We start from the raw sequence: 27,595 nt of genomic DNA, 5'->3' as shown, positions 1-27,595 counted from the left end.
TGGTGTTGGTATCTTCATACATAAAGCATATAGCAAAAGTAGGAAGGATCCAGAAAAAGAACAATCAAAACGATTAACCTATGAGTAAAAATGGACTTGGGATATATTGTCTAGAAAATGTATAAATTCATACTCGGTCTTCAGGACTATGAGCATGCATACGCATATATTTCCCACCTTCACAGGTCCTTAGAAAGAAGGAAACCAGCAAAATTCTAGTAAGAGGCAGTTCATTAAAAACAAAGGAAGACAAACAAAAATAAAAATTAAATAATGACTGAGTACATATTTCAAAGAACCCCTGCCTTAGAAGATAAAAAGCACAAAAGAGAAGATTAAAGACATTATGAATACATGTTTATAAAGCAGTTTCATAAAAATGCATAAAATGAGTATCTCCGCATAAAAATGAAATCTTTTTTCTTAGAAATTCATAAAATAAACTGTAAAGTTAAAAAGTGAACATTTCCCCATTTTCCTTACCAAATGCTTAACTCTGCTACCCAACATTCTTAGCCCAAAAGTAGCATTATTATAACATGGACACAAACATCAAAACAAAAGGATTTTAAGACACAGACCCATGTTAATATTTGAAATAAGTGGAAATGGTAACATTATTCTTTAAATAAAATAATTGTTGAACACAATGAAATTAATGAAGTCTCCAATGCCCAGGACAGATTATGTGAATTGTGGAGGGACAATGTTTTTATTCTTTTTGAAAAATGAACTATGTAACAAACTTCCAAAATTAACTGCTTTACTCTATTTTATTGATATAAATACAACTAATTTCAATAAGCATCAGCTACCATTCTACCATTACACCAAAGGCAAAATGATTAAATACTAATGTGAAGTATAATTACAGAAACGCTTTCACTTCTACTAAAGTCATCTCTAACACCATCCTATATACTTTGTACAGTTTGCTTATAATTGATGAGATATTTGAAATGAAGCAAAGTTGAATTTTAATCAAACTTTCACTTCTCAGTGGAAAATGCTCTCTTCATCAGAGGTGGTTGAGTCTTCCCGACATCAAACATCATTTCCAAAGGTGGGTTATTAAGAGAACACCAATCAGGTATACGGCCTGTCTGGTTATAATATTCCTTTGAGACTGAACGGCTCCCAAGTATGTCTTGCAGTGCTCCAAAAATAGCTCCTGTGTGGTAAACATAATTTTGTAGCTGATACGAAAACTTTTACTGGAAAATTTTATGTACACATACATCCACTTCATTATATGACAAGAGAGAATAGGTAAAATTCAGTAATGCATATTCACAGTCTTCAAATTAATTCCGGTTAGTTGTTCTATATCCTATATTTTGAAAAACAGGGTAGCCATAACTCCTGTGTTGAAAATAACTTAAATGGCCTAAACTAGATTATAGTGAAAATGATAAGTATTACTGTGTTTAAATGCAGGTAGAGTGAGGTAGAGTAAGGTGGAAAATATTTTCAACTCTGTATAAACACAATAAATAATAATCTTAGTTTTCTTTGCCGCACTCTAAGATTATGTTAGTAAAAAAACAGCAGTGCAAAACTCAATAAGCCAACCATAATATCCTAAGAGTCTATGCTGAAGACCTTATAAAGACCCACAAGGCAGTTTCAAAAAAATAACTTTGTGACTAAATCCATTCTTCCTAGATCAAAATTACATTTTGACCAAATTCTACTTTACAAAAAATATAATACATATCAATTTAAAATCTCAAGACTTGGTTTTCCTCTCTAAATGATCCTGATACCTATGAGCTGTAACTGCATCATAAGACACATATCAGAACTTACACAAATATACACATCCATGATTGTTCTCTCTTCAATGTAGTCTCTTTATTAGGCTATTTCCGTATTTCAATAAAACTAATAAAACTATCATTTCCTAAAACATTCAATAAACTCAGTCACAAAATATAGTGTAATTATAAAATAAAGAGATCAGTTTTCATATACGGCTCACAAATTAGCTTTGTAAGGAATTAAAACAAGTGTTTTAAGCAATGGTAGCACAATTAAAATAAATGCATAGCTATCACTATCATTATGCGGGATGACTTTAATTGGACAGAGTTCACTGAAAAAAAATAGAAGTGCAAATGATAAGGGAAATAAGTATATAATTCTGAAAACTAATAATTTAAGGAAAAGTAAATGTTCAAAGAAAATTATTTAATAGTTCTATAAGTTTACTAAGTACACAATTTCGGGCTTCCCTGGTGGCGCAGTGGTTGAGAGTCCGCCTGCCAATGCAGGGGACACGGGTTTTGAAAAATGAACTATGTAACAAACTTCCAAAATTAACTGCTTTACTCTATTTTATTGATATAAATACAACTAATTTCAATAAGCATCAGCTACCATTCTACCATTACACCAAAGGCAAAATGATTAAATACTAATGTGAAGTATAATTACAGAAACGCTTTCACTTCTACTAAAGTCATCTCTAACACCATCCTATATACTTTGTACAGTTTGCTTATAATTGATGAGATATTTGAAATGAAGCAAAGTTGAATTTTAATCAAACTTTCACTTCTCAGTGGAAAATGCTCTCTTCATCAGAGGTGGTTGAGTCTTCCCGACATCAAACATCATTTCCAAAGGTGGGTTATTAAGAGAACACCAATCAGGTATACGGCCTGTCTGGTTATAATATTCCTTTGAGACTGAACGGCTCCCAAGTATGTCTTGCAGTGCTCCAAAAATAGCTCCTGTGTGGTAAACATAATTTTGTAGCTGATACGAAAACTTTTACTGGAAAATTTTATGTACACATACATCCACTTCATTATATGACAAGAGAGAATAGGTAAAATTCAGTAATGCATATTCACAGTCTTCAAATTAATTCCGGTTAGTTGTTCTATATCCTATATTTTGAAAAACAGGGTAGCCATAACTCCTGTGTTGAAAATAACTTAAATGGCCTAAACTAGATTATAGTGAAAATGATAAGTATTACTGTGTTTAAATGCAGGTAGAGTGAGGTAGAGTAAGGTGGAAAATATTTTCAACTCTGTATAAACACAATAAATAATAATCTTAGTTTTCTTTGCCGCACTCTAAGATTATGTTAGTAAAAAAACAGCAGTGCAAAACTCAATAAGCCAACCATAATATCCTAAGAGTCTATGCTGAAGACCTTATAAAGACCCACAAGGCAGTTTCAAAAAAATAACTTTGTGACTAAATCCATTCTTCCTAGATCAAAATTACATTTTGACCAAATTCTACTTTACAAAAAATATAATACATATCAATTTAAAATCTCAAGACTTGGTTTTCCTCTCTAAATGATCCTGATACCTATGAGCTGTAACTGCATCATAAGACACATATCAGAACTTACACAAATATACACATCCATGATTGTTCTCTCTTCAATGTAGTCTCTTTATTAGGCTATTTCCGTATTTCAATAAAACTAATAAAACTATCATTTCCTAAAACATTCAATAAACTCAGTCACAAAATATAGTGTAATTATAAAATAAAGAGATCAGTTTTCATATACGGCTCACAAATTAGCTTTGTAAGGAATTAAAACAAGTGTTTTAAGCAATGGTAGCACAATTAAAATAAATGCATAGCTATCACTATCATTATGCGGGATGACTTTAATTGGACAGAGTTCACTGAAAAAAAATAGAAGTGCAAATGATAAGGGAAATAAGTATATAATTCTGAAAACTAATAATTTAAGGAAAAGTAAATGTTCAAAGAAAATTATTTAATAGTTCTATAAGTTTACTAAGTACACAATTTCGGGCTTCCCTGGTGGCGCAGTGGTTGAGAGTCCGCCTGCCAATGCAGGGGACACGGGTTCGTGCCCCGGTCTGGGAAGATCCCACATGCCGCAGAGCAGCTGGGCCCGTGAGCCATAGCCACTGAGCCTGCGCGTCCGGAGCGTGTGCTCCGCAATGGGAGAGACCACAACAGTGAGAGGCCCGCGTACCGCAAAAACAAACAAACAAAAAACTAAGTACACAATTTCGAACAATGAATCATCTATTCTAATATAACCATTAGTAATGTCATTCAGGAACCAATTACTATATAATCATTATTTTTAAAAGTGAAATTCTTGGGAATTCCCTGGCAGTCCAGTGGTTAGGACTCCACACTTCCACTGCTGGGGTGCCTGGATTCGATCCCTGGTCGGGGAACTAAGATCCCGCAAGCCACGTGGTATGGACAAAACAAAAACAAAAACAAAAAACAAAAAAGAAAAAAAAAGAAATTCTTACCTCCCAACCAGGCTACACAATTAGCCTTTGCAGGTGGAGTATGAATTCGGAATGTCTTGGTGCCAAGTGTTTTTTTATATTTTGGTTTTTCTACCAAATACCTTATTTCTGCAAGTAGTCTGTGAAGGAATCCTGGCAACATAGACGTGCCACCTATGACCACCAAATTTTCTGCTAGTTGCTTCCTAGTGTCTATTGGGCACTGTTATTAAAGAGAAAGAAAAAAAGAATTAACTATAAATAATGCTTGATTGAATTTAAGAAAGTATACAGATTATTAGGTGATCATTTGTATTACAAAAAAGGGCCACAGCAAGGTTTCTTTTTTAAAATTAATTAATTAATTAATTAATCTATTTATTTATCTACCTATCTATCTATCTTTGGCTGCATTGGGTCCTCGCTGCTGTGTGTGGGCTTTCTCTAGTCGTGGTGAGCGGGGGCTACTCATCATTGCAGCGTGTGGTCTTCTCATTGCAGTGGCTTCTCTTGCTGCGGAGCACGGGCTCTAGGCGCGTGGGCTTCAGTAGTTGTGGCACGCAGGCTCAGTAGTTGTGACGCATTGGCTTAGTTGCTCCACAGCATGTGGGATCTTCCCGGACCAGGGCTTGAACCCATGTGCCCTGCATTGGCAGGAGGATCCTTAACCACTGTGCCACCAGGGAAGCCCTTTTCTTTTTTTTCTGTTTTTTTAATTGCGGTATAATTGTTGTACAATGTTGTGTTAGTTTCTGCTGTACAGCGAAGTGGAGTTCCCTGTGCTATACAGCAGGTTCTTATTAGTTATCTATTTTATAATATTAGTGTATATATGTCAATCCCAATCTCCTAATTCATCCTGCCCCCCAAAAAGGGCCACAGCAAGGTTTCTTTAACAAGAGTTTTTCAGGTGGCAAATAAACCCCATGATAATATTACCATGTACTTATATAAATCCTTAAAGATTTAAAAAGCTAATAGTGTAGACTTTTAAATTCCACAGGGAATTTAGTAGTAATATGGGAGTATTCTCATTTTCAGGGTAGAATGACTGAGCTGAGCAAAGAACATGAGAAGAAATAACTTTTCGTTTCTTTTTTAGTAAGGAAAACACGTGGAAACCTAATTTTTCTAAGGTACTATATCCACTATATCCAGAGCCAGTTATCGAGTGGGAAGATAACATTCTTAGAAAAATTATGTTTCCACATCAGTTCTCTCTAAGCATCAGGAATGTTACAGTCCCTCGATGACGTTATGTTTTTCATAAAGTCCCCAAGTAGAGCCATAGAGGTAGACAATATCTCCCAAAGTGATAGTATTTTACAGGAGTTCTATGGTCCCACAGTCATTAAACAAAAGAGACATATACCTTGTGGAATGAAAAACTTAATACTACACAAACCTGCATCTGAAGAAACTACAAGCCATACTAGGTACAAAATAAAAATCTGTTATCGTTGTCATGGAAAAAATGCATGATGTGTCTATAGAACATATTACCCCGGGTTTGAAATGTTGTGGGTACCATATATAAGTGCCAAAGTAAAACTCATTAACTATAAAACTTCACATAAAAGCTAAAAAATGTAACTAATGGCTAAAATTAAAAATACAGACAATATGATTTTTAAAATTTCTCTATAAAGGGCTGTATTCATAAATTGAAACCTTTTACAAAATAAAAGTACCTGCATAAGGGAATCCAATATTAAAGTGGCAACTGATTTCTCTTCATTATCTTGTTCAAAAAGGATTTCCACAACCGAATCTCTAATGAGATTAAAAACAGAGAGTGTTTTGTTGGCATCACATAATATGACATAGTACATACCATTAGTTCTACTGACATATTTTTAGGTACCAGTACTATATTAATGTAGAGTAATGGTTAAAACATAAGGTGTTTGCATTTGTAAATGAAAAAATAATAGCACTTGCCTCACAGGTGTTGCGATAGAGATTCAATGAGTTAACAGAACAGTGCCTGGCACATAGGAGGTACTCCCTAAGTACTAGCTATAACTATTATTATGTATAGATTTACAAATATTTTGTCCACCTTAAACCTAATAACAGAAAAGGAGCGGAATTCTGTAATAGTTGGTAGAATTCAACAAGCAGATCAATAGTGATACAACAGATTTAAAACCAAACAAGACCCTCCCCCACCCAGCCCAAAGTATTTCTTTGTTTTTAAAAACAATACATGGCAAAGATGGCTAGTTGCCTAATAAAATATTCATGTGCCTGTTCATTTTCAAATTAAAAGATATAGAACTATTAGGGTTATTTTTGGTAGCACAAGGAAGATCTTCGTTGTGATGGAATAGTTCTATATCTTGATTGTGGTGGTGCTGATTATGGAAATCTACATGTGATACAATTACACAGAACAATATATACACATTGCACCAATGTCAATTTACTGGTTTTGATATTGTACTATAGTTACATAAGATGTATCCATTGGGAGAAACTGGGTGAAGAGTACATGGGACCTCTCTATATTATCTTAGCAACTTCCTGTGAATCTGTAATTATTTGAAAATAAAAAAAAGATAAAACTCCTATAAGCTGGATACAATGCCCCTCCCCAGTTGAAACAGTGTATTTATCAGCCTCCCTTGCAGCTAGATGTAGCTAAGTACCAGACAATGAGATGGAGGCAAAAGCAGTATGTGGGACTGCTAGAAAGTCTCCTTTAAAAGGAGAGGAAGCATTCTTCTCTTTTCCTTCCTAGGATTGCGTCCTTGAAACACGGATGGGGTAGCTAACTCGACCAACCACCCTGGACCCCAAGGACAAGGGCTACACCTCAAAGATGATAGGTGGAAGGAAGCTTGGGTCACTGGTAGCAGTTATCATACCATCCTTGGACTATCTACCTCTGAACTTCTTTTAAATGATAGACAAATTCTATATTGTTGAAGCCACTATTTTCAGGTTTGTATAACAGGTAACCAAACTGAACCCTAGCCAATGCAATATAAAGCTATACATATAAATATACATATAATATCTTTTAAAATAAAACTGGGACCATACTATGCATATTACTTTAAAGATTTTTGAATCTTTTTCAAAACATAAAATTCTCTTCCTGATATTCAACCTACTTCCTAAATGTCGATTTCGTTAGTACAGTATACTGAGGTCTACAGTATGCTGAACACTCACTCACTCATAGTTAGTTAGCCACTTGCCTCTATGCCTGCGTACTTTTGCTTCTACCAGTTGAGCTAAATACTCACAAAGCATCAGTGTTCTTTTTCCAAATCTTTGTCAGTTAATTTGATATTGAAATGACATAATTTAATAATTATCACTTAAGCAATGAAATATTACGGTAGAAAATAACAGTTATTTTCTTCTTCTCTTATTCTGGGCTCCACTAAACAATCAGGAGAAATTTTTACATAGTAAATTAGTGAATATAACTTAAATAAAAGGTAAAACGATAAAAACTTACTACCAATAAGTGTTACATTCTCACTTTTTTGTTTCCCCAACCTACTATCTTCAACATCTGTATATTTATGTTCATCCTTCTAGTATCTCAACCTGTATGTTAATTATCTCAAAATCTAACAGGATCTTCTATATTTATATAATTCTGTGCATATTCTGATCTAATATTTTACAGATGAAACTTTTATAATACAAATTTTATATAGCTTGGGTATAAACAAAAATTACATTGTTACCAATATAATCATGTAAGTCCTTGACAACTTATATTGCATCATCAGACCGAATAATTAATACTAAAAAGGTGAATTACTAACTGGTCCTAAAGATTTAGTATATTTGGAAGAATGCATTCTTTCTAACAAGACAATGTTTTAAAGCAGGAGTCAGCAAACTATGGCCTGCAAGCCAAATCCAGCCCACTGTCTGTTTTTGTAAATAAAGTTTTATTGGAATACAAGTCATGCTCACTCATTTACACATTGCCTATGGCTGATTCTGCACTCCAACTGCAGAGCTGAGTAGCTGCAACAGAGACCATATGGCCCACCAATCCTAAGGTATTTACCATTTGGTCCTTTACAGAAAATGTTTGATGAATCCTGTTTTAAAGTATCATACTTTATTCCCAATCTCAAAGAAAGGTTGATTCTGAATTACTTTGAAGAACAGAAAAAAAATTTTTTTTAAGTTTTAAAACATTAAAAAGTTGAATAATAAAAATAATCATGAATGATGAGGCTTAATGAAAAACACATAATTATTAAATCAACAATACTAAAGGCTTATACAAATATTAAGGCCAAAAATTTATTTTAGTTCATTATTTTGCTCATAAAAATTAAGGTCTAACCTGATTGATCCAAGGACATGTAAAATCTTCTCTCCATCTAATGGGTAGTCAACATTTGGGGGTGGTGAGGGACGCTGAAATTTAAGTATCATAAGCATAAGTATACAAATTACAACCTCTGAAAAAAAGAATATACATTTATTTTTAGCTTACCTCAGTAGTCCCATCAATATTAAATTTTGCTGCTTGGATTTTTAGTCCACGCTTCAGATCACTAACAAAGCAAGTGCGCACTTAAAAGAAAAGGAGACATTGTTATGGTTTGTGATTGAATCAATGTCCCAGTTAAAACAATTCTATTCAAGTGGCCATGTTAATCATCTGTTCCTTCCGATTTTATAAACTATCTCCGTCTTTAGTTAGCTTATGACAATTTATACACATACAAAAAACTTTTCATTCACTGAGGAATCATAAGACATGTTCCATGTTTGTCTTCCACAAAGCCACATTAAAAAAAAAAAAAAAACCACATTTGAGGAAACTTATGTTCTTTGATATTCCTTGTATAAAGAGTACCATAATAAAAATAAATTTTAGCATCATGAAAATGTAGCCATTCTAATTGAACAGCATATCTCTTTGAACCAGATTGATTTATGTCTAATCTTATTTATCTATCCTATTCTTTTTTTAAAATGTTGGTTGGTCAGAACACAAAGCTAAATTTTGGTCTTAGTTACAGTAACACTCCTTAGTTTAGGGTTTTCTGGCATGATTATTTTCTCCCTCTTGCACACTATATCTTCTTTTTTTTCACTTTGAACATTTATTCTTTTAAAGATTATTTCTGTTGCAAAGTACCTTTTATAATAAGTGGGTGCAAATTATTTTCAGAAATAGGTAAGGAATAAAAAATTTTTTCAAGTAGAGACAAAATTGATGTTGAGGGACTTCCCTGGTGGCTCAGTGGTTAAGAATCCGCCTGCCATTGCAGGGGACATGGGTTCCAGCCCTGGTCCGGGAAGATCCCACATGCCACGGAGCAACTAAGCCCGCGCACCACAACTACTGAGCCTGCACTCTAGAGTCCACGTGCCACAACTACTGAAGCCCGTGCACCTAGAGCCCGTGCTCCACAACAAGAGAAGGCACTGCAATGAGAAGCCAGTGCACTGAAACGAAGAGTAGCCCCCATTCGCCGCAAATAGAGAAAGCCCATGCGCAGCAATGAAGACCCAACACAGCCAAATAAATAAAATAAATATATTAATTAATTTTAAAAAATTGACGTTGAGAGCAAGAAATCTAATGATTTGGTTAATGACTTGCAAAACATGCTGACATAAACTTAGATATTATACAAAATTCTGTTTACTAATTCAAAATATATTTAAGAATCTACAATATGCCAAGAACTGTATAGCGCAGGAAACTATATTCAATAAAATCTTGTAATAACCTATAATGGAAAAGATTCTGAAAAAGAATATATATAACTGGGGACTTCCCTGGAAGTCCAGTGGTTAACACTCTGTGCTCCCAATGCATGGGTTTGATCCCTGGTCGGGAAACTAAGATCCCATAGACCGCATGGCACGGCCAAAAAAAAAAAAAGAATATATATAACTGAATCAGTTTGCTGTACCCTGAGACAGTGTAAATCAACTATACTTCAATTTAAAAAAAAAAGAGTTTACAATATGCTAATATGCTAGACAGTAAGCTACATGCTCAAGTTACTTACATATTTTATAAATTAAGTCCTCATAACTAAGCAATGTAAATACTTAGACTTCAACATCTTACATACTTGGCATATGAAGGTGTTCTTCTTTAAGGAAACCAAATTCACTGAATTAAAAATCCAAAAACAGGGCTTCCCTGGTAGCGCAGTGGTTGAGAGTCCGCCTGCCGATGCAGGGGACACGGGTTTGTGCCCCGGTCCGGGAAGATCCCACATGCCGCGGAGCGGCTGGGCCCGTGAGCCATGGCCGCTGAGCCTGCACGTCTGGAGCCTGTGCTCCGCAACGGGAGAGGCCACAACAGTGAGAGGCCCGTGTACCGCAAAAAAAAAAAAAAAAATCCAAGAACAGATAAATTACACTTAAGGATTTTAAAATAATTGAAAAAAATGTAGGTACTACATAAGTAACTAATATAAATGAGCGTGCCAGAGTATGTGTACGTATTGCATATTTGTTTTTAATAGAAATGGGTTCCTACTGTACATACTATTCAGCAACATGCTTTTTCCCTTAATATATTATGGATATCCTTCCAAATCAATACATCTAGCTCCTCCTTTTAAAAAGCTATATGGTGGGACTTCCCTGGTGGTCCAGTGGTTAAGAATCCACCTTGCAAAGCAGGGGCAACTAAGCCTGTGCACCACAACTAGAGAGAACCCACGCGCTGTAACAAAAGATCCTGTGTGCCGCAACTAAGACCCGACGCAGCCAACAATTAAATAAATAAATATTTTAAAAAACAAATAAATAAAAGCTATATGATATTCCTTATTATGAAGTCACCAAACTTCATTCAACATACCCTCTTAGATAGGATGCACACTTTTCAATTTTTATATGTATGCCAGAATGCTTTCCAAAAAGGTTAGTTTTCAATTCTTACTAATAGCAATATATTAATTTTCCCATAATCTCATGAATACTAAATGTCTATCTTTCAAATTTTTGCCAATCTGATGTTTCCCTGGGTGATGGGAAAGTTAAACATCTTTTCACAAGATGGAAGCTATGTGGAAAGAAACATTCCAAGGAATTATCAACTGTTACATCATGGGGGATAGGACTGGAAGAACAAAAGGGAAACTATTTATTTCACTTGAGATATTTCTGTTTTATTTGAGCTTTTGCAATAAGCGTGTACAAATGACTAAAATGTCATAATAACTGAAGAGATTTTAGGTAATTATACAACGTAAGTAAGCAATATAATGAAGAACAAGATCCATTTGCAGCCCTAGGTCTAACCCTACCTATTGTGTGACACTGAACAAATCATTTAATATTTCAGGGACCCAATTGTACCAGATTATCTCCAGGTCCCATTTAACTCTAAAATCCAATATTGTCTAATTCTCTATTAAATATTCTAGAGTACTAATTTTACATGACACTTTCAATAATGAAGAACATTAGATTATAGTTTAACTGCTTTTCCTTTTAGTGAATCGAAATACCAGAAAGCTCAATTTAAACATTATCATAAAAATACACTCTAGCAAAGAGAGAAGTAATATATCTTATTAAAGTGAATCTAATATACTTTACCCAAATGTAGAATTACTGAAGTCAGTAAAATGACTGACCTTATAAAAATGACCTTTAAAATACTAGAGTTTAAAAAAATGCTAAACAACATAAAATCAGTGGCTTTCATAAGCAATGTAACTGTTAATTCATACTGTAAAAACTACTAATTCCCTAGTAACTCTCTATACTCTATCATTGAGAAGTTTCTTCAATAATACATCAAAAGTAATGCCAAAAGGGAATTCTCTGGTGGTCGAGTGGTTAGGACTCTGTACTTCACTGCCGAAGGCCTGGGTTCAATTCCTGGTCAGGGAATTAAGATCTCGCAAGCCGCATGGTGTGGCCAAAAAAAAAAAAAAAGTAATATCCAAAGCTTCCATAAATCTGAAGAAAAACCAAAATTTTATTTACGTTATTCCATAGCCTAAATTTTAAATATTTTTAGGATATTACACTATGAATTTAATATATTTTATATCTGTGTAAATACTTAGAAACACTTGCCCTCCAAATGAATACTTAATGATGAAGGGGACAAAAATGGGAACTTAGTTTACCTTTAATGTCCTCCAAGATACCTTCTGGAATTGAACCTAAAACAGAAATTTTTATTTAGAACTACAGAACTTTATAAGCAGAAACAGTCTGTAAAATTGCATTCACATTTCCATTTTCCATTTCAATAACCTAAAAAATATTAAAAGTACCATAATTTTTTAAAAGCCAAATAAAAAAATCAACTTTGCTTTTAGGGAAGAAACTTCAGCATTCGAAGCCAAGCCAAAGCACGGAAGTTGAAGCCAGATGTGCACAAGGTGCTGAAGAATGTCACTAATACTCATAAATTTGATAAAAATAAGACCTTAAAAATATCATAGAATAATTGGCAGTAGATAGGAATTGACCAAGAAAATATTTTCTACCATAAAAAGATTTGCTGGTTATCTGTGTTAAAGTACTTAGAAGAAATGGTAGGGCTTAAACATGAGCTATTTACTTTTCTTTTACAAAAAGTGAAGCTTCAAATTTGCTTATCTTTTCTGTGATAATAAATGACTATCAGTGACATGCTAACCTAATACATATTTGTAAAAAGGATCACACACAGACTTTTAATTTTTTTCAAGGTAAACGTGATATTTTAAAAAATGAGTGAGAAAGTACCTATTCAAAGAAACCTATATAATACAGGAAGACTTTAGAAGATAATATTTGCATATGTTACCACTGTTATGTGATTTTGTTGCCAATAAATCTAGTTTTCCAAGTCAGACTCAGAAACAAAGTTTTCTAAGTTTAGAATCTTCTAAACTCAGAATTTTTAACTCATTGTTAAGTATGTAAAAATACTCTGATTGATCTGTAAGAACAAATTATTTATATCAATGAAGACAGAAATTTATAGCTACAAAAGGAATCATGATTTAATAAGGGTAATCAGGCACTTCTTCCATCTGGAGCTACGTATCTTGTTAGCTACATCTTTATGTTATGACAGCTACTGAAACTAAGAATTAAGATAAAGTTAAAACCACACTTTCAAAATGTTAAGCCATAACCTTTAAAAAAATAATAAACAATATTTAATCACATTGCTTTTCTGAGAGGGAGCAAAAAAAATTTACCATTAGTAAGTATGACTTGAGAATTATTATTTTACCTTTATTGTATTGTCCTTTCCAAATTCTTACCTTTGTGTTTTGTAATACAGTAATAATGATACACATATAGTTTATAAATAAATATAGACATAAATATGTGTTGCAGGTACATGCTCAAAATTATTTTACTGATGCGACCAGTGTGTGATCAAAAAGTTTGAAGACTCCTATTGTTAAATGTTCAAATTTATCTCACAGGGGGATAAAGATTTCCAAAATGATTTAAACCTGGCTATGAATAGATAAGAGAAATGTAACTAGATTATAAGAACCTACAAATTTAAGAATAAGTGCTAAAAACCATAACTTTTCACATGTGCTAAACTCTCTCTAGGAATATTCAAATAAATTCCAACATGTGCCAGAGACATTTGGTAATATGAAAAACAGTTTTCTTTGGGCAACATGGAAGGCAGGCTTCAAAATAAAGGGCTTATTTTAGCTGGGCATAGATGGTGCTTTGGGAAGTGGCTTTTCAATTTTAGGGAATAATCACAGCCATTTAAACTTTGCAAATGAGGAGTAGAAATAAGAGGCATTCACTGGCTCTGGCTTTGAAAAATCATATTTAAATTTCAGCTAATTTAGGAGAATAAGAAGTATATTTTATATATAATTTACTTTTCAACTGTACACTTTTCAAATCAAGGTACTTAGGTTAGTCTTTGTAAGTTTTAAGGTAGTATATTCATTCTTTTTTGAACTAGGTTCTAAATACAAAATGAAAGAGGCTCATTCAAAGTTCACTTAAGGATATCCCAGTATATGTAAGACTTATATCTAATCTTTGCTAAGGACCTCGACAAGAGATATTTAAAATACATTTGCATTTCTGATCCTCCTAAGTGGATCCTTCAGCAAACAGTGATATGATTTAATTCCTCAATTATTAGGATTGCAGACTCAAGATTTTTGGGGCGTATGAGAGGGAAAGGTTAGAATCAGAGTCCAAGACAGTTGGTTAAAGAAAGGGGTGTCCAAGAACATACAGTTTAGAATTTTAAGGAAATGTCATAGTTTTAGTGAAGAGCTTTATTAAAAACATCTGGGAGACTTCCCTGGCGGTCCAGTGGTTAAGACTCTGTGCTTCCATTGCAGGGGGCATGGGTTTGATCCCTGGTCAGGGAACTAAGATCCCGCATGCTGTGGCGTGGCCACAAAAAAAAAAAAAAAAAAAAGGAAAACAAACTTGGGATGCTACACTAAACTTATTATCTTTGGATATCTTTTATTAACTAACTGTCATCATGATATACTAAAAAGGTAAGAAAGTTTATCTGGAAGAGAAAAATAATAATCTGATCTACAGAATGAAGAATGTGCTATTATCTTAACTACCTAAAGAACAACAGGAAAACAATATATGCAAGGAAGAATGTCCCAACAACCCACCTTTCTCTTTCCAACATTTATTCAGTGCCCAGGCACTTGAAAAATAAATAAGACAGGGATTCTCAAAGTCTATTGAGGGAAAGAGTTATCAGGTAAATGAGGATGTTATATGTACTATAATAAATACTGCTGAGGGTGTAACAGAGAGGGGAGCAATTTATTCTGCTTAGGGAAAATGAGGAAGGTTTCACAATTACGATGACCTTTCAGTTGAGTCATGTAGGGGGATCAAAAACCCAAATAGGTAAAGAAAAACATCCCAGGTAAAGAAATAGTATAAATGAAGGCACAGGGTTGTCGAAGAACAATGGTGCCAGGAAGATGTATGAAATTTACTGTAGCTGAAATAAGGTGCAAAGGGTTGAGTTTAGTAGTTAAAGCTAAGAGGTAGAATAAAGTCGGATTGTGAAGAAACATGCATATCAAACAGATAATTTGGATTTTAACCTGTGGGGGCCAGCAAAAATTCTCAAGCAAAAGAGCAATGTAATCAGATTAATTTTGTGAAAGTTATTCCTGCCAACAGTGTGAAATAGACTAAATGAGTCCAAAAAGTAGGCTCCTGTAATAATCCAAGCAAGAAGCAATGAGGGCCTAGTTGATGTCTTTGTTTTCAGATGTTCTGTGTTGTGGAGGACAGAAAAAAAGAAATGAAAAAGAGATTTCTGAGGGAGAATTGAAAGGACTGATAAACTGCCAGTTATCTAAAATGTGAGCTCAGTAAGATATTATCTTCATCTAACCATGATTTGTTAAAATGAATTTAGGGAAAGAGATAATGTATTTACTTCTGGAAGTCTTAAGTTTGAGGTGCCGAGAGGGATGCCTAGTTTATATCTAATAATCAATTGGAAATATGAATATGAAGTTTAGAAGAAGGGTTGGGCCCAGTGATACACTTAAGAATCAACAGCATACTGATGTAGCTGAAGTTATGGGAACACATGAGATCACTTTTAAAAAGACAGTAGGAGGAAAAAAAGGAACAAAAAATATATCCCTAGAAGAATATCAGCAGAGAAAGCAAGAGCAGAGGAAATTAAGAAGGAATACTTGGAGAAATAAGAGAAAACCATAAAGGAAGAAAAGTCCTGAAAGCCAAGGGAAGAGATAGTATCAAGAGTATATGATAATCCAGATGCAAACTATTATATATAGGATGGATAAACAACAAGGTCGTACTGTAACCCAAATAGGTAAAGAAAAACATCCCAGGTAAAGAAATAGTATAAATGAAGGCACAGGGTTGTCGAAGAACAATGGTGCCAGGAAGATGTATGAAATTTACTGTAGCTGAAATAAGGTGCAAAGGGTTGAGTTTAGTAGTTAAAGCTAAGAGGTAGAATAAAGTCGGATTGTGAAGAAACATGCATATCAAACAGATAATTTGGATTTTAACCTGTGGGGGCCAGCAAAAATTCTCAAGCAAAAGAGCAATGTAATCAGATTAATTTTGTGAAAGTTATTCCTGCCAACAGTGTGAAATAGACTAAATGAGTCCAAAAAGTAGGCTCCTGTAATAATCCAAGCAAGAAGCAATGAGGGCCTAGTTGATGTCTTTGTTTTCAGATGTTCTGTGTTGTGGAGGACAGAAAAAAAGAAATGAAAAAGAGATTTCTGAGGGAGAATTGAAAGGACTGATAAACTGCCAGTTATCTAAAATGTGAGCTCAGTAAGATATTATCTTCATCTAACCATGATTTGTTAAAATGAATTTAGGGAAAGAGATAATGTATTTACTTCTGGAAGTCTTAAGTTTGAGGTGCCGAGAGGGATGCCTAGTTTATATCTAATAATCAATTGGAAATATGAATATGAAGTTTAGAAGAAGGGTTGGGCCCAGTGATACACTTAAGAATCAACAGCATACTGATGTAGCTGAAGTTATGGGAACACATGAGATCACTTTTAAAAAGACAGTAGGAGGAAAAAAAGGAACAAAAAATATATCCCTAGAAGAATATCAGCAGAGAAAGCAAGAGCAGAGGAAATTAAGAAGGAATACTTGGAGAAATAAGAGAAAACCATAAAGGAAGAAAAGTCCTGAAAGCCAAGGGAAGAGATAGTATCAAGAGTATATGATAATCCAGATGCAAACTATTATATATAGGATGGATAAACAACAAGGTCGTACTGTATAGCACAGGGAACTACATTCAATATCCTGTGATAAACCATAATGGAAAATATGAAAAAAGTATATATATGTATAACTGAGTCACTTTGCTATGCAGCAGAAATTAACAACATTGTAATTCAACTATACTTCAATAAAATTTTTTTAAAAGGAGTATATGATAATCCATAATGTCAAAAGTTCTGGAAAGAATGAATAAAATTCAACTACTGGATTTGGTGATTAACAGCTCAATGATGACCTTATAATTGGAGCCATGTCATCAGAGTGATGTGAGAAAAAGAGAATAGCTCTGCAATGGGGGGGGGAAATGAGTTGAACGAAAAGGGAATGTAAACCACTCAAAGTTTATAATGATTTTACCTATCACAGATGGAAGGCTCTGTTCTTTAGCAGCACCTGTGTCAACAGTACATTGTTCCAATATTTGAGTTTCCAACTCCCTGAAGATTAAAAAAAAAAAAAAAGTTACTGGAATTACAATAATGCAACTGATATCCTTTTCTTATTTAATACTTTTACCTCATAACAAATCATGATGCTTTAAATAAAAGTGGTTTTACCCTTAAAAGATGAATATACTCAAGGCTAGTAAAGAATGGAATAAATAACATTAAATGTCCATATTACAAGTCCTCTATTGATCACTGTGAAAAAAATTTGCAATTTTTTGGCACAGGTGAAGCAAATGTGCTAAATGCCAAGAAACTTACTTGTGAAGAGCTTTTCCTCCTAGGGGGAGTGCTCCCCAACAATTTAGTACTGGGATTCCTTCATATATCTATAAGGTAGTCAAGGGTATTACTATTTTAGGAGGTAAAATGTGTTTCCCTCAGTATTTTCCTCATCTCTGCATTATTGTTCTAAATCAGCTTGGCTGGCAAATTCTTATTTCTTTTTTTAAAAAGAGTTACAGAGGGGCTTCCCTGGTGGCGCAGTGGTTAGGAGTCTGCCTGCCGGTGCAGGGGACACGGGTTTGTGCCCCGGTCCGGGAGGATCCCACATGCCACGGAGCAGCTCGGCCCGTGAGCCATGGCCGCTGGGCCCACGCGTCCGGAGCCTGTGCTCCGCAACGGGAGAGGCCAGAACAGTGAGAGGCCCGTGTACCGCAAAAAAAAAAAAAAAAAAAAAAGAGTTACAGAAAAATCAGTCTTTTTCCTTCTCCAAAGAAAACAGTTAAACATATACATACACACACACACACACACACACACACACACACACACACACACACACACACACACACACACACAGAATTCATTTGTTAGAGCTTGGGTGTCCAACAATGTAGCCACTGACCACATGTGGCTATTGAGCACTTGAAATATGGCTGGTCCGAACTGAGATGTGCTGTAAGAATAACCTCCACAGCAAACACAGAAAACTTAGTAATAAAAAAAAAAATCTGTAAAATATCTCATTATAATTTATTATATTGACTATATATTGAAATGATAGTATTTTAAATACATTGTGCTAAATAAAATACACTAATTTCATCTCTTTCATTTGAACTTTTAAAATTTGTAGCTCTTAGAAAAATTTTAAATTACATATGTCTCACACTATTTCTATCAGAGCTGAGAGGACAGTGGACAATACTGTACTGTGGGTTTGCTACCTTATTTTACATATTGTTTTTGCTAATGTTTCATAAGTACATTATTTATGAAAAAGAAAAAAGTATATTGTTAGCACTGGCTTTGGAGACAAACATGGGTTTATATCTTGGCTATACACTTCTATTAACTTGGGTCAACTACCATCTCAACTTTCAATCATCTTATTCATATAATGAAGAGAATAATACTTTTGTTGCAGGGCTGTTATGAGACTAACACACAAAATACTTTATATTTAAAAAAGCTATTGCCTAATTTAGTTCTTTAGGAGCTAATGATTCTTGATTTCCTTCCCATGAGTACTTCTTCTAATAAATACACACATAGGTCTCAAAATTGCAAGAGTCTTGCATTTATGTACTTCAAACTCCTTTTCAAATGTAGCAAATGTCTACTGTAACATTTCTAAGAGATGTTTACCTATACTCTACTTAAATTCTTCTAATGATGGGGAATGGACCAGTTTATAGTCAGTAATTTCATTATGGAACAGCTTAAATTACTAGGGAGTTCTTCCTATTGGCAAATGATATAAAAACTACAGCATTTGCTGTGCAATTTATGTGCTAGGTCTTATGCTAAATATTTCACATACATTATCTCACTCAAGTCACACAATGCCCCTATGAGGCAGAATTATTATAATTCCCATTTTACAGATGAGGAAACTAAGCCCAAAAGAGATTAAGCTACTTGACCAAAATCATACAACTAGAAAGAAGCTTAGCTGTCATATGCCCCCATCATAGCCTCAGGAAATAGAAAAAAAAATCTATTTACTTTTCCACAGTGAGCCCTTCAGCTATTTGAAGGCAGATTTCACGTTGCCATTTAAGTTTTAACTTTTCTTGATTTAATGTTCTCATTTATTTTTTTAAATTTTTAAATTTTTATTTATTTATTTTTCATTCCCCTATTCTATACTCCCTCTAGCCCCTGGAAACCACTAATCTATATCTGCCTTTTTTTTTTTTTGACGTGGACCATTTTTAAAGTTTTTATTGAATATGTTACAATATTGCTTCTGTTTTATGTTTTGGCTTTTTGGCTGTGAGGCATGTCAGATCTTAGCTCCCCAAACAGGGATCGAACCCACACCCTCTGCACTGGAAGGCAAAGTCCCAACCACTGGACTGCCAGGGAAGTCCCTAACTTTCTCATTTCTGTTTCCAGTTATTCTTCATATGATCTTTTCTTAGAACTTGACTATCCTACCCATCTTCTTTGACACATCCTAATTAGCTGATGTTCCTCTTAAAAACTGAATGTAATAGGTCTGATCTCTGGAGTTTATACTGGGACCAAGTCATAATGACAATTTCTACAAAAAGTAAATTTAAGTCTCACAATCCTGTGAATTTTTTCCACATATGTCATATTTGTACATGATAACCCAAAATAGCTTGATGCAATAAAAACAATTTGTAATAAACCTAATTATTCTAAAGTAGAGTAAAAACTGCAAAATTAGCTGGTTTACAAAAAAGATACAGGTAACACCAGGCTTTCCCTATATCCACAATCCAGGACCATGGCAGAGTTTATCCCAAGTGTAAGAAGAGCCATTAGATGACTTGGAGCAAGCAAGACAGATGGAACCTAAAAAACAACAAATCCAAAACAACAACAACAAAACCAGAATGAATGTCAGTAGTTGAAGGTGTTTCCCTTATATTTCAAATATATTTGAAAAAATTCATAATTATGATACCTACTCAACCATTTTATGGCACTAAATTAAGAATCAGTTGATTTATTTGAATTTACACAATAAACAAAATACACTGTAATAAATAGAAACACTCTTTAAGTTCTCTAAGTCTTTTCATCCTGAAATGACAATTATGAAGCATTTTTATTAATTCAGTTCTCTCTCTTTTGGAGGGAAAACTGAAAAGGATAAAAGAAGAGGTCCAGAAACATACATTCAAAGGAAAATGCTAAATTTAAAAAATAAAGAGATGCCTTTATCATCAAAATAGAAATAGAGAAAAAGAATTCTTGATTGCCCTCATTCACAAAGTTCACAATATGAACTATATTCTAAAAATATTATAATATAGCAGTTAAAATTAAATTGAAGAACTACAAAAATCCTTAGCTCTAAGTGACATTTTTCAGTGAAAATTTGCCAGATCTGGTGACATCCCAAATATCAGGTAAATATTCAATCAAAATATGGAAGTCCATAATAACCAAGTGGCAAACAAAATAATGGCTATATTTCCTTTATCTAAGTACAGCAGGTTATTCTGGTTATATATCAGATAAGGATACTAACATAAATATAACTAAAATGCTAAGTTCAAGTAAAAATACAGAAAGTCATCTATTTTATTCAGGTAAGAGCTAAAGTGACTTCCTGCTGTGTTTTGTGTTCTCCCTATTGCAAACCAAATTCCTGAATTAGTGACATCTGTAAGTACAGGAGGGTATGTAACCTGTTTCTCTGTGCCTGTCTTACTAAATTATAACTTAGAAATATTAACTGCCCTTATCTCCTAAATACATTGTGATTGATATATTTTGTGTTCAGTAGAATGTATGAAAATTACATTTACATGTGCTTAATTTCTTATATACTATACACATTTTATACACTCTTCTAAATTGCTGAAAAACTCTGAATTCCTAAGGCAGAGATTTTTTTAAAAAGTTAAATAATAAAGATTCTGGCCTACTATGAAATGTAATCATTTAAGTCATAATTTTGGTCTTTAAAATAATCTTGACTCCTATAAAATGAAAGCTACAAGTAATATTACTAATATCAAGATGTAAGAGTCACTCCTGGGCATTGCCCACTTACGCTATGGGAGACATTATTTGAATACTCCATTTAATGGGAATTTAAAGTCTAAAATGAAAGAATTGGAGAATTTAGAACAGTCAGCATAACTAAACAATGAAAACTAGAAAAGACCTGGAAGAAAAACATCATTAACTTCACAGCACAGAATATAACTTAATTTCAGAAAAAAGTCCTAAAACTTAAAACCTGTACTAAAATAAACAAACAAGGGAAACAGCAATAAAAAGAAACCTTCAATTATCTAAGTATTAGATGAAATGCTTATTACGCATGAAATAACCACACAAAGAAAGAAAATAAATGGTCAATTTGTAAAGGATTCAGTTTACTTTGTCATCCAATTCCTCTTTCCAATGAAGGAAATAAAATGAGGACCTTTTAGTTTAAGCTTTGAGTACCTACTAAAAACAGCAACATAAAAAACAGGTACCTCAAAATACTTGAAAAGAACACGAGTGAGTGTCTCTCTGAAGTGGGAAGGACATAATACCGACTCAATAACCACAACTCTGCGGTCTCTGGGATTCACCAACAGATGCCTGAAAAGTGATAGTTTTGTTTTTAAAAGTAAATAAAAGTTTGTATTTATTTTGGTACATAATGCAATTTGTTAAGATTAGAGAAATCATACCACCTTCACTTAAGAAGTTTTACAACAAAAAGACATCTTCATTTTATTATCCGTGAAAGATAACATTTTCATTTTTAAAATTTTTAAATGTTTTTAAATTTTGTATTCAATTTTGAAAGGTTATTTTCCATTTACAGTTATTACAAAATATTGGCTCTATCCCTGTGTTGTACAATACAGCCCCGAGCCTATCGTACACCCAGTAGTTTGTGCCTCCCACTCCCTCACCCCTATGTTGCCCCTGGTAGCCCTTAGTTTGCTCTCTATATCTGTGGGTCTGCTTCTTCTTTGTTATATTCACTAGTTTGCAGTATTTTTTAGATTCCACAAAGAAGTGATATCATATAGTGTTTGTCTGTCTCTGTCTGACTTGTTTCACTTAGCATAATGCCCTCCAAATCCATCCATGTTGCTGCAAATGGCAAAATTTCGGTTTTAATGGCTGAGTAGTATTCCATGGTATATATCAATATATATGCCAGAGAAAGATAACATTTTTGACCTCTTACTACGTGCCATGCACTGTGTCAGGAAATTTACATCTATTAACTCATTTATCTCAGAAAACAAAAACTATAACCTATTATGAACACTGACTTGAGCCATTAAAAAGATATTTTCTTTTTTTAAGCTACAAAAGTAGTATATGCTCACAAGACTCCAAATATTATAGAAGCTTATAACTTGGAAAATACAAAAATACCATATACCTCTACTACCCAGAAACTTTCACTTACAGCAGTTTATAGATTTTCATTATTGTGTATGTATATGCATATATTTTAACAGAAATATTCATTCCATAGATGTTGTTCTGCAACATGCTTTTTTCAATTATCAGAATATCTAAGACATCTTTCTGTATCAGTACATATAGATACAGAACTTTTTAAATGACAATATAGTGTTTCACTATATGGATGTACAATAATCAAATTATCCAATCCCCTTTATTAATGGACATTTGACTTATTTTCAATATTTCCTTATGCCTGCTAGTTTCCTAGTCTTCAAATATATTTTTGAAAAGATTGAAAATAAGAAAGTTAAAATGGCAATGGAAATTAACCTTTTTTTTGCATTAGAAATAATACAACCAAATATCAGTATGATGGGCACTAGGAAAAGCTGGGGGGTGGAAAACACAATTGCATTTTACCTGAAATACAGTATGTGGATGAATTCCTTTAGGTAGGAATATAATTCTTCTGTATTGATATTATATTGTACAACTTTGATAGGCTATAAAAAATTAAAATGATTTATTAATTTATAATAATAAAATAATCTCAAACTAAAACATGCTTATTTATTTTTCTAATGGATTTTCTGTTAATAAGTCAAAAGCAATTTGTATTGAGAATAGATACAAACATCAAAAATAGATTAATCACTTAAATTAGAAATGTTTAAGAAATGGCATGTCCAAGATGACAAAATGTTTTGGTTTATGGAATAAAAATCTGTGTCCACAGTAAGTACAGAGCTGTGCTCATCACATTTTTCTTCTATCTAACATTATTTTGGCATCACCGATAAAAAGCAGCATCAATTAAAAAGCATCAAAGGCTTCTTCAAATACTCCAGACTTGGTTCAGTCCCTGTTATTTACTCCCAAAGCATTGACACTTTTCCTTTTGTAGTATCACCCCACTTAATTACTTGTAAAATGTCTACCTTCCCATTAGACTACAAACTCCATGGGGCAAGAACTACTTCCGGCTTGCTTATGATATATCCTCCTTCAACTGATACAGTGCCAGGAACAAAGTAAACAGCTCATAAATATGCGTGGCAAAAATGAAAACATGCACCATTAGCACTAAAGTAAACACTACCAAACCATGGGTGCTAAGTCAACACTAACACATCACAAGGGCTCCATTTACTGTATCCTGCTCCAATATGTGCTTTTATGAAAACAAATATGCTCATATTTGTTAAATAAGGGAATAATGTCTAGATAATGTGAAGGTTGTAGAGTTCATATTAGGCAAGAGGAGCTGAAATGATGATAGCAGAGTTATAACCTTCATCAAGGTAAAGAAAGTCATCAACTCAGTAGTCACACAAATCAGCATTCTTTCAGATCTATTTTTAAAAAGTTTAAATGATCCTGTGTACCAGGGGCTCCCGTAACAGAGTGGACCCCTTCAAGACTCTTTATTGGGCTGCATTTCTTCCTGGTCCCACCTTAACAATAGCCAGAGAGGCTCAGAGCTCACTTTTATACCTGCATTGCCTCAGCACCCACCGACGAACGGTTTCAATTATTTCATTTTATTTTAAATATCCCCAAGAGAGCTTCCAGCCACACTCAATTGCAACTCAAAGCTATTCCAATTTTTTTCCTGAGGTATTAATTTTTGTTTTTGCTAATGCTCGGATTACAAAGTTTCATGGGTTTTAAATAATCTACCCCAAACTATTTTTCCCCAAAACCTGTTTTTGTTTGCTATCAAGGAGAGGTTTTTCAGGAATGCAAATATTAAGTTATGGTAGAAAAATCTGTATTTGATTTTAACAGGCAAATTTTATGGCATGTAAAATTATTCTTTCTATTGTTCTACAATTCCTACTCTGCAAAATTCACTTTGGCAAGACTTTCCTTTAAAAAACGTGTTTTTCACAGGTCTTTTGAATTACAGATAAAGAAATGAGGACCTGGCTCATATTCTGAACAGGGTAAGAATAAAATGATTCTATAATTACATTACAAGGCTCAGGCAATTATTTTATTGAGCTCAAAAACTTTCTCTTAATGTTATATAATTTCATTTATATAAATTAAATAGAAAAATCAAATCTATAGAGACAAAGAACATCCGTGGTGGGCTCGGGGGGGGACTGGGGATTAACTATAAGCAGGCATTAGTGATCTTACTGGAATGACAAAAATGTTCTAAAACTGAACTGTGGTGATGGCTGCACGACTTGATATATTTACTAAAAATCACTGAATCGCACACTTAAAATAGGTGAATTTTATGGTATGCAAAATTAAACCTAAATAAAGAATCAAAAAAGTTTTCTTGGAATATAGTCTAAGCTATACATTTAGCACTGTTCTGATCAATCTTATTTAAAGTCACATTTTAAAATATTTTACAGTACAGCATTTATTTTGCTAATTTGTTATAAAAAAAAATACCTTAGGCATGCCAGCTTTTTTTATCACACTAGGAATTATGCATCTTGGACCAGTTTCTCCAGCAAATCCACACCTACAAATAAATAGAAAATTGAAACAATTCAACTTATTATAACATTCTTTTTATATATTTGTCACAGAAACAAGTTTTTCTGTATTTTTTTCAAAGCAGTGGTCACAAAAACATCTAGAAACATCTCTGATGTATTCAAAGGGGAAAAAAATCTAAGGAAAAGTTAATACCATCTATTCATAATTATGTATTAAAGGTAAAAAATAAAATTGTTTCAAATTAGTGACAGTGAAATAAACCAGTGTATTATTTTAGGGTCGCATTTACTTTTTCTTCCGTTTTTAATTTTACTTGAATTTTAGGTAACACATTTCTACAGTCCTGAATCTGTACTCCATTATCTGACTTCATGCCTATAATTCATGTTACTCATAATTCCACCATTCTAATATCAGCTTCCATATTGATACATTTTCTTTGGTCTAGTTTTTAAACTATGCATATGTGACATAATTATAATCACACTGTTCACACATCATGAATTCATAAAATAAGATTCTGCCCATATTGTTAGTCTTCACTACTATCATTTTTTAAATTGCATAAAACATTTCATCCTTTTTAAAAAATTATTCTCCTTTTTAGAGTAAGTATTTCCATTTCTGTTTCACGTAAAACAAAACTTTGCTAAAAATGTTAAAAAGGATTGCCATGTAAGTTTAGTCTTAATATTATCTTTTCTTGTCCTGTCTGGTTTTCAGTACTGCTCTCCTATTCCCAAATAGCTCTCTCCATCTTCTTTTAGTCACATCCCCATGTTTACCTGACTTGTACCAGTGTTCCTCAAATTCCCCAGGATGCATAAACTCATCACCCTCCTGTTGTCTTTGTCAAAAACCGTCCTCCTATATAGTAGTTCCATTTCTCATTTCCGCAGCATACCTAAAATAATTATCTTTGGGTGTCAGCCTCAAGGTACTTACTATGGTATTTAAATAAACCTTTAAAAATAAATTTAAAAAATATAATTATGGGAGGATCTCTCTTAGAACAGTAAGAGAATATCATGAACCAAGGACTATGTTTAATCCAATTCTGGAGCACCTGAAGTCCAATTTTCCTGTTTTTTTTTTTTTTTCTTTGGCAGCACTGGGCGTCTTGTGGGATCTTAGCTCCCCAACCAGGGATTGAACCTGGCCCTCGGCCGTGAAAATGCGCAGTCATAACCACTGGAGCGCCAGGGAATTCCCTCCAATTCTTAAATAGGCTCTTTTCACCACTTGTTCAACAAATAGTTATTAAATACATACTACATGTCACGCACTGTTCAGAGATATACAAAACTTTTTTTCAAATGTTTCCATTTCAGATAGAAGATGCAATTCTGGCTGTAACGTTCCTTTTTCTTGAGCGCAGTACAAGGGCTCTCAATCTGGAGTCCAAGGACCACTGCGATGGTCCACCAACCCCTGAAATTGTGTGCAAATATTTTAAGGTTTGTGTACTTGTGGCTTTCTTTCGGTCGTCAAAGGGATCTATGCCATCCAAAAGGTTGAGAACCACTACTCCAGTGTTTACAAGTTGCCTTTTAAAATGTTAAATTTCCTAATCTAAGAGTTGGTGGGTGGGAGCAACGAAGACGCTCTAGAGAATTATCTATAGGGTTTCAGTTTTTCATGCATTCAACCTTCCTAATTCGACTTCCTACTCTTGGGAAGCAGTAGCCCTGTCTTAAACATATTTGAATTTCCAACACCAATTAGCATCTCTTTTCAATAAATGCTTAATAACGGAGGTCGTCATCAAGCATTACCGTTCGGTTGCCACCTCCCTAAGCAGATAAAGCCAGATAAGCGGGGCCTAGGTCATCGGTGTCATCCCCTGCATAGATGACCCCAAAGGGTCCGTTCAGTTTGGGGTGACGACCGGGGCGGCAATGAAGGCAATTTTCCCGAAGCCTCCTGGGCCTCTCTAGGAGTCAGAACCTGACCGCTCCACCGGATTCCCGGGATCTGCATCGCCCACGGTGCAAGAACAAGGGCCGTCATTTGCGGACGTCCTGGGGGAAGAGTGGAGACGGAATAAGCCGCCTCTGGAGCCTGCGACGAGGACCCGGGCTGGGCCTGGGGCTCGGCTACCCGCCCTCCCCTCGGGACGACGGCAGCTGGCGCCGCGGCCACTCACTTGGTAAAAGCCTCTCCCAGGTCTATCACGACCGCCGTTTTCTCTCCGCCGCTCCCCAGGCCCTCGTAAAGCGGCATGGTAGTAAACAAGCCGGTAAGCAGACAGCCGCTAACAGACCTCAGCTGCCGACAACCCTCGGCTCTTGGGGGGCGGGGCCGGGGCTACGGCGCGCGGGCGGTGGCGACGGCGGGGGCCTCGCG

At 34.3% G+C, this 27,595-nt stretch overlaps 1 protein-coding gene across 1 annotated transcript; it reads right to left on the bottom strand.

The window, feature by feature from the left end:
- Positions 1–2,318: 2,318 nt before the first annotated feature.
- Positions 2,319–27,595, bottom strand: ACTR10 (actin related protein 10). The gene is made up of 13 exons (XM_007105224.3): positions 27,396–27,595; positions 25,199–25,271; positions 23,207–23,289; positions 21,847–21,955; positions 20,096–20,203; positions 17,696–17,763; positions 17,346–17,425; positions 12,350–12,385; positions 8,728–8,807; positions 8,575–8,648; positions 5,942–6,023; positions 4,272–4,473; positions 2,319–2,735 (listed from the first exon to the last, which is right to left on the bottom strand). The coding sequence occupies exons 1-13, from the start codon at positions 27,470–27,472 to the stop codon at positions 2,554–2,556; spliced, it is 1,254 nt and encodes a 417-aa protein (XP_007105286.1). The 5' UTR covers positions 27,473–27,595; the 3' UTR covers positions 2,319–2,553.

Source organism: Physeter macrocephalus, chromosome 11 (assembly GCF_002837175.3).
Source record: "Physeter macrocephalus isolate SW-GA chromosome 11, ASM283717v5, whole genome shotgun sequence".
NCBI classification, from domain to species: domain Eukaryota; kingdom Metazoa; phylum Chordata; class Mammalia; order Artiodactyla; family Physeteridae; genus Physeter; species Physeter macrocephalus.
The sequence above is the reverse complement of the archived record's forward strand: the minus strand, read 5'-3'. Positions and strand labels throughout refer to the sequence as shown.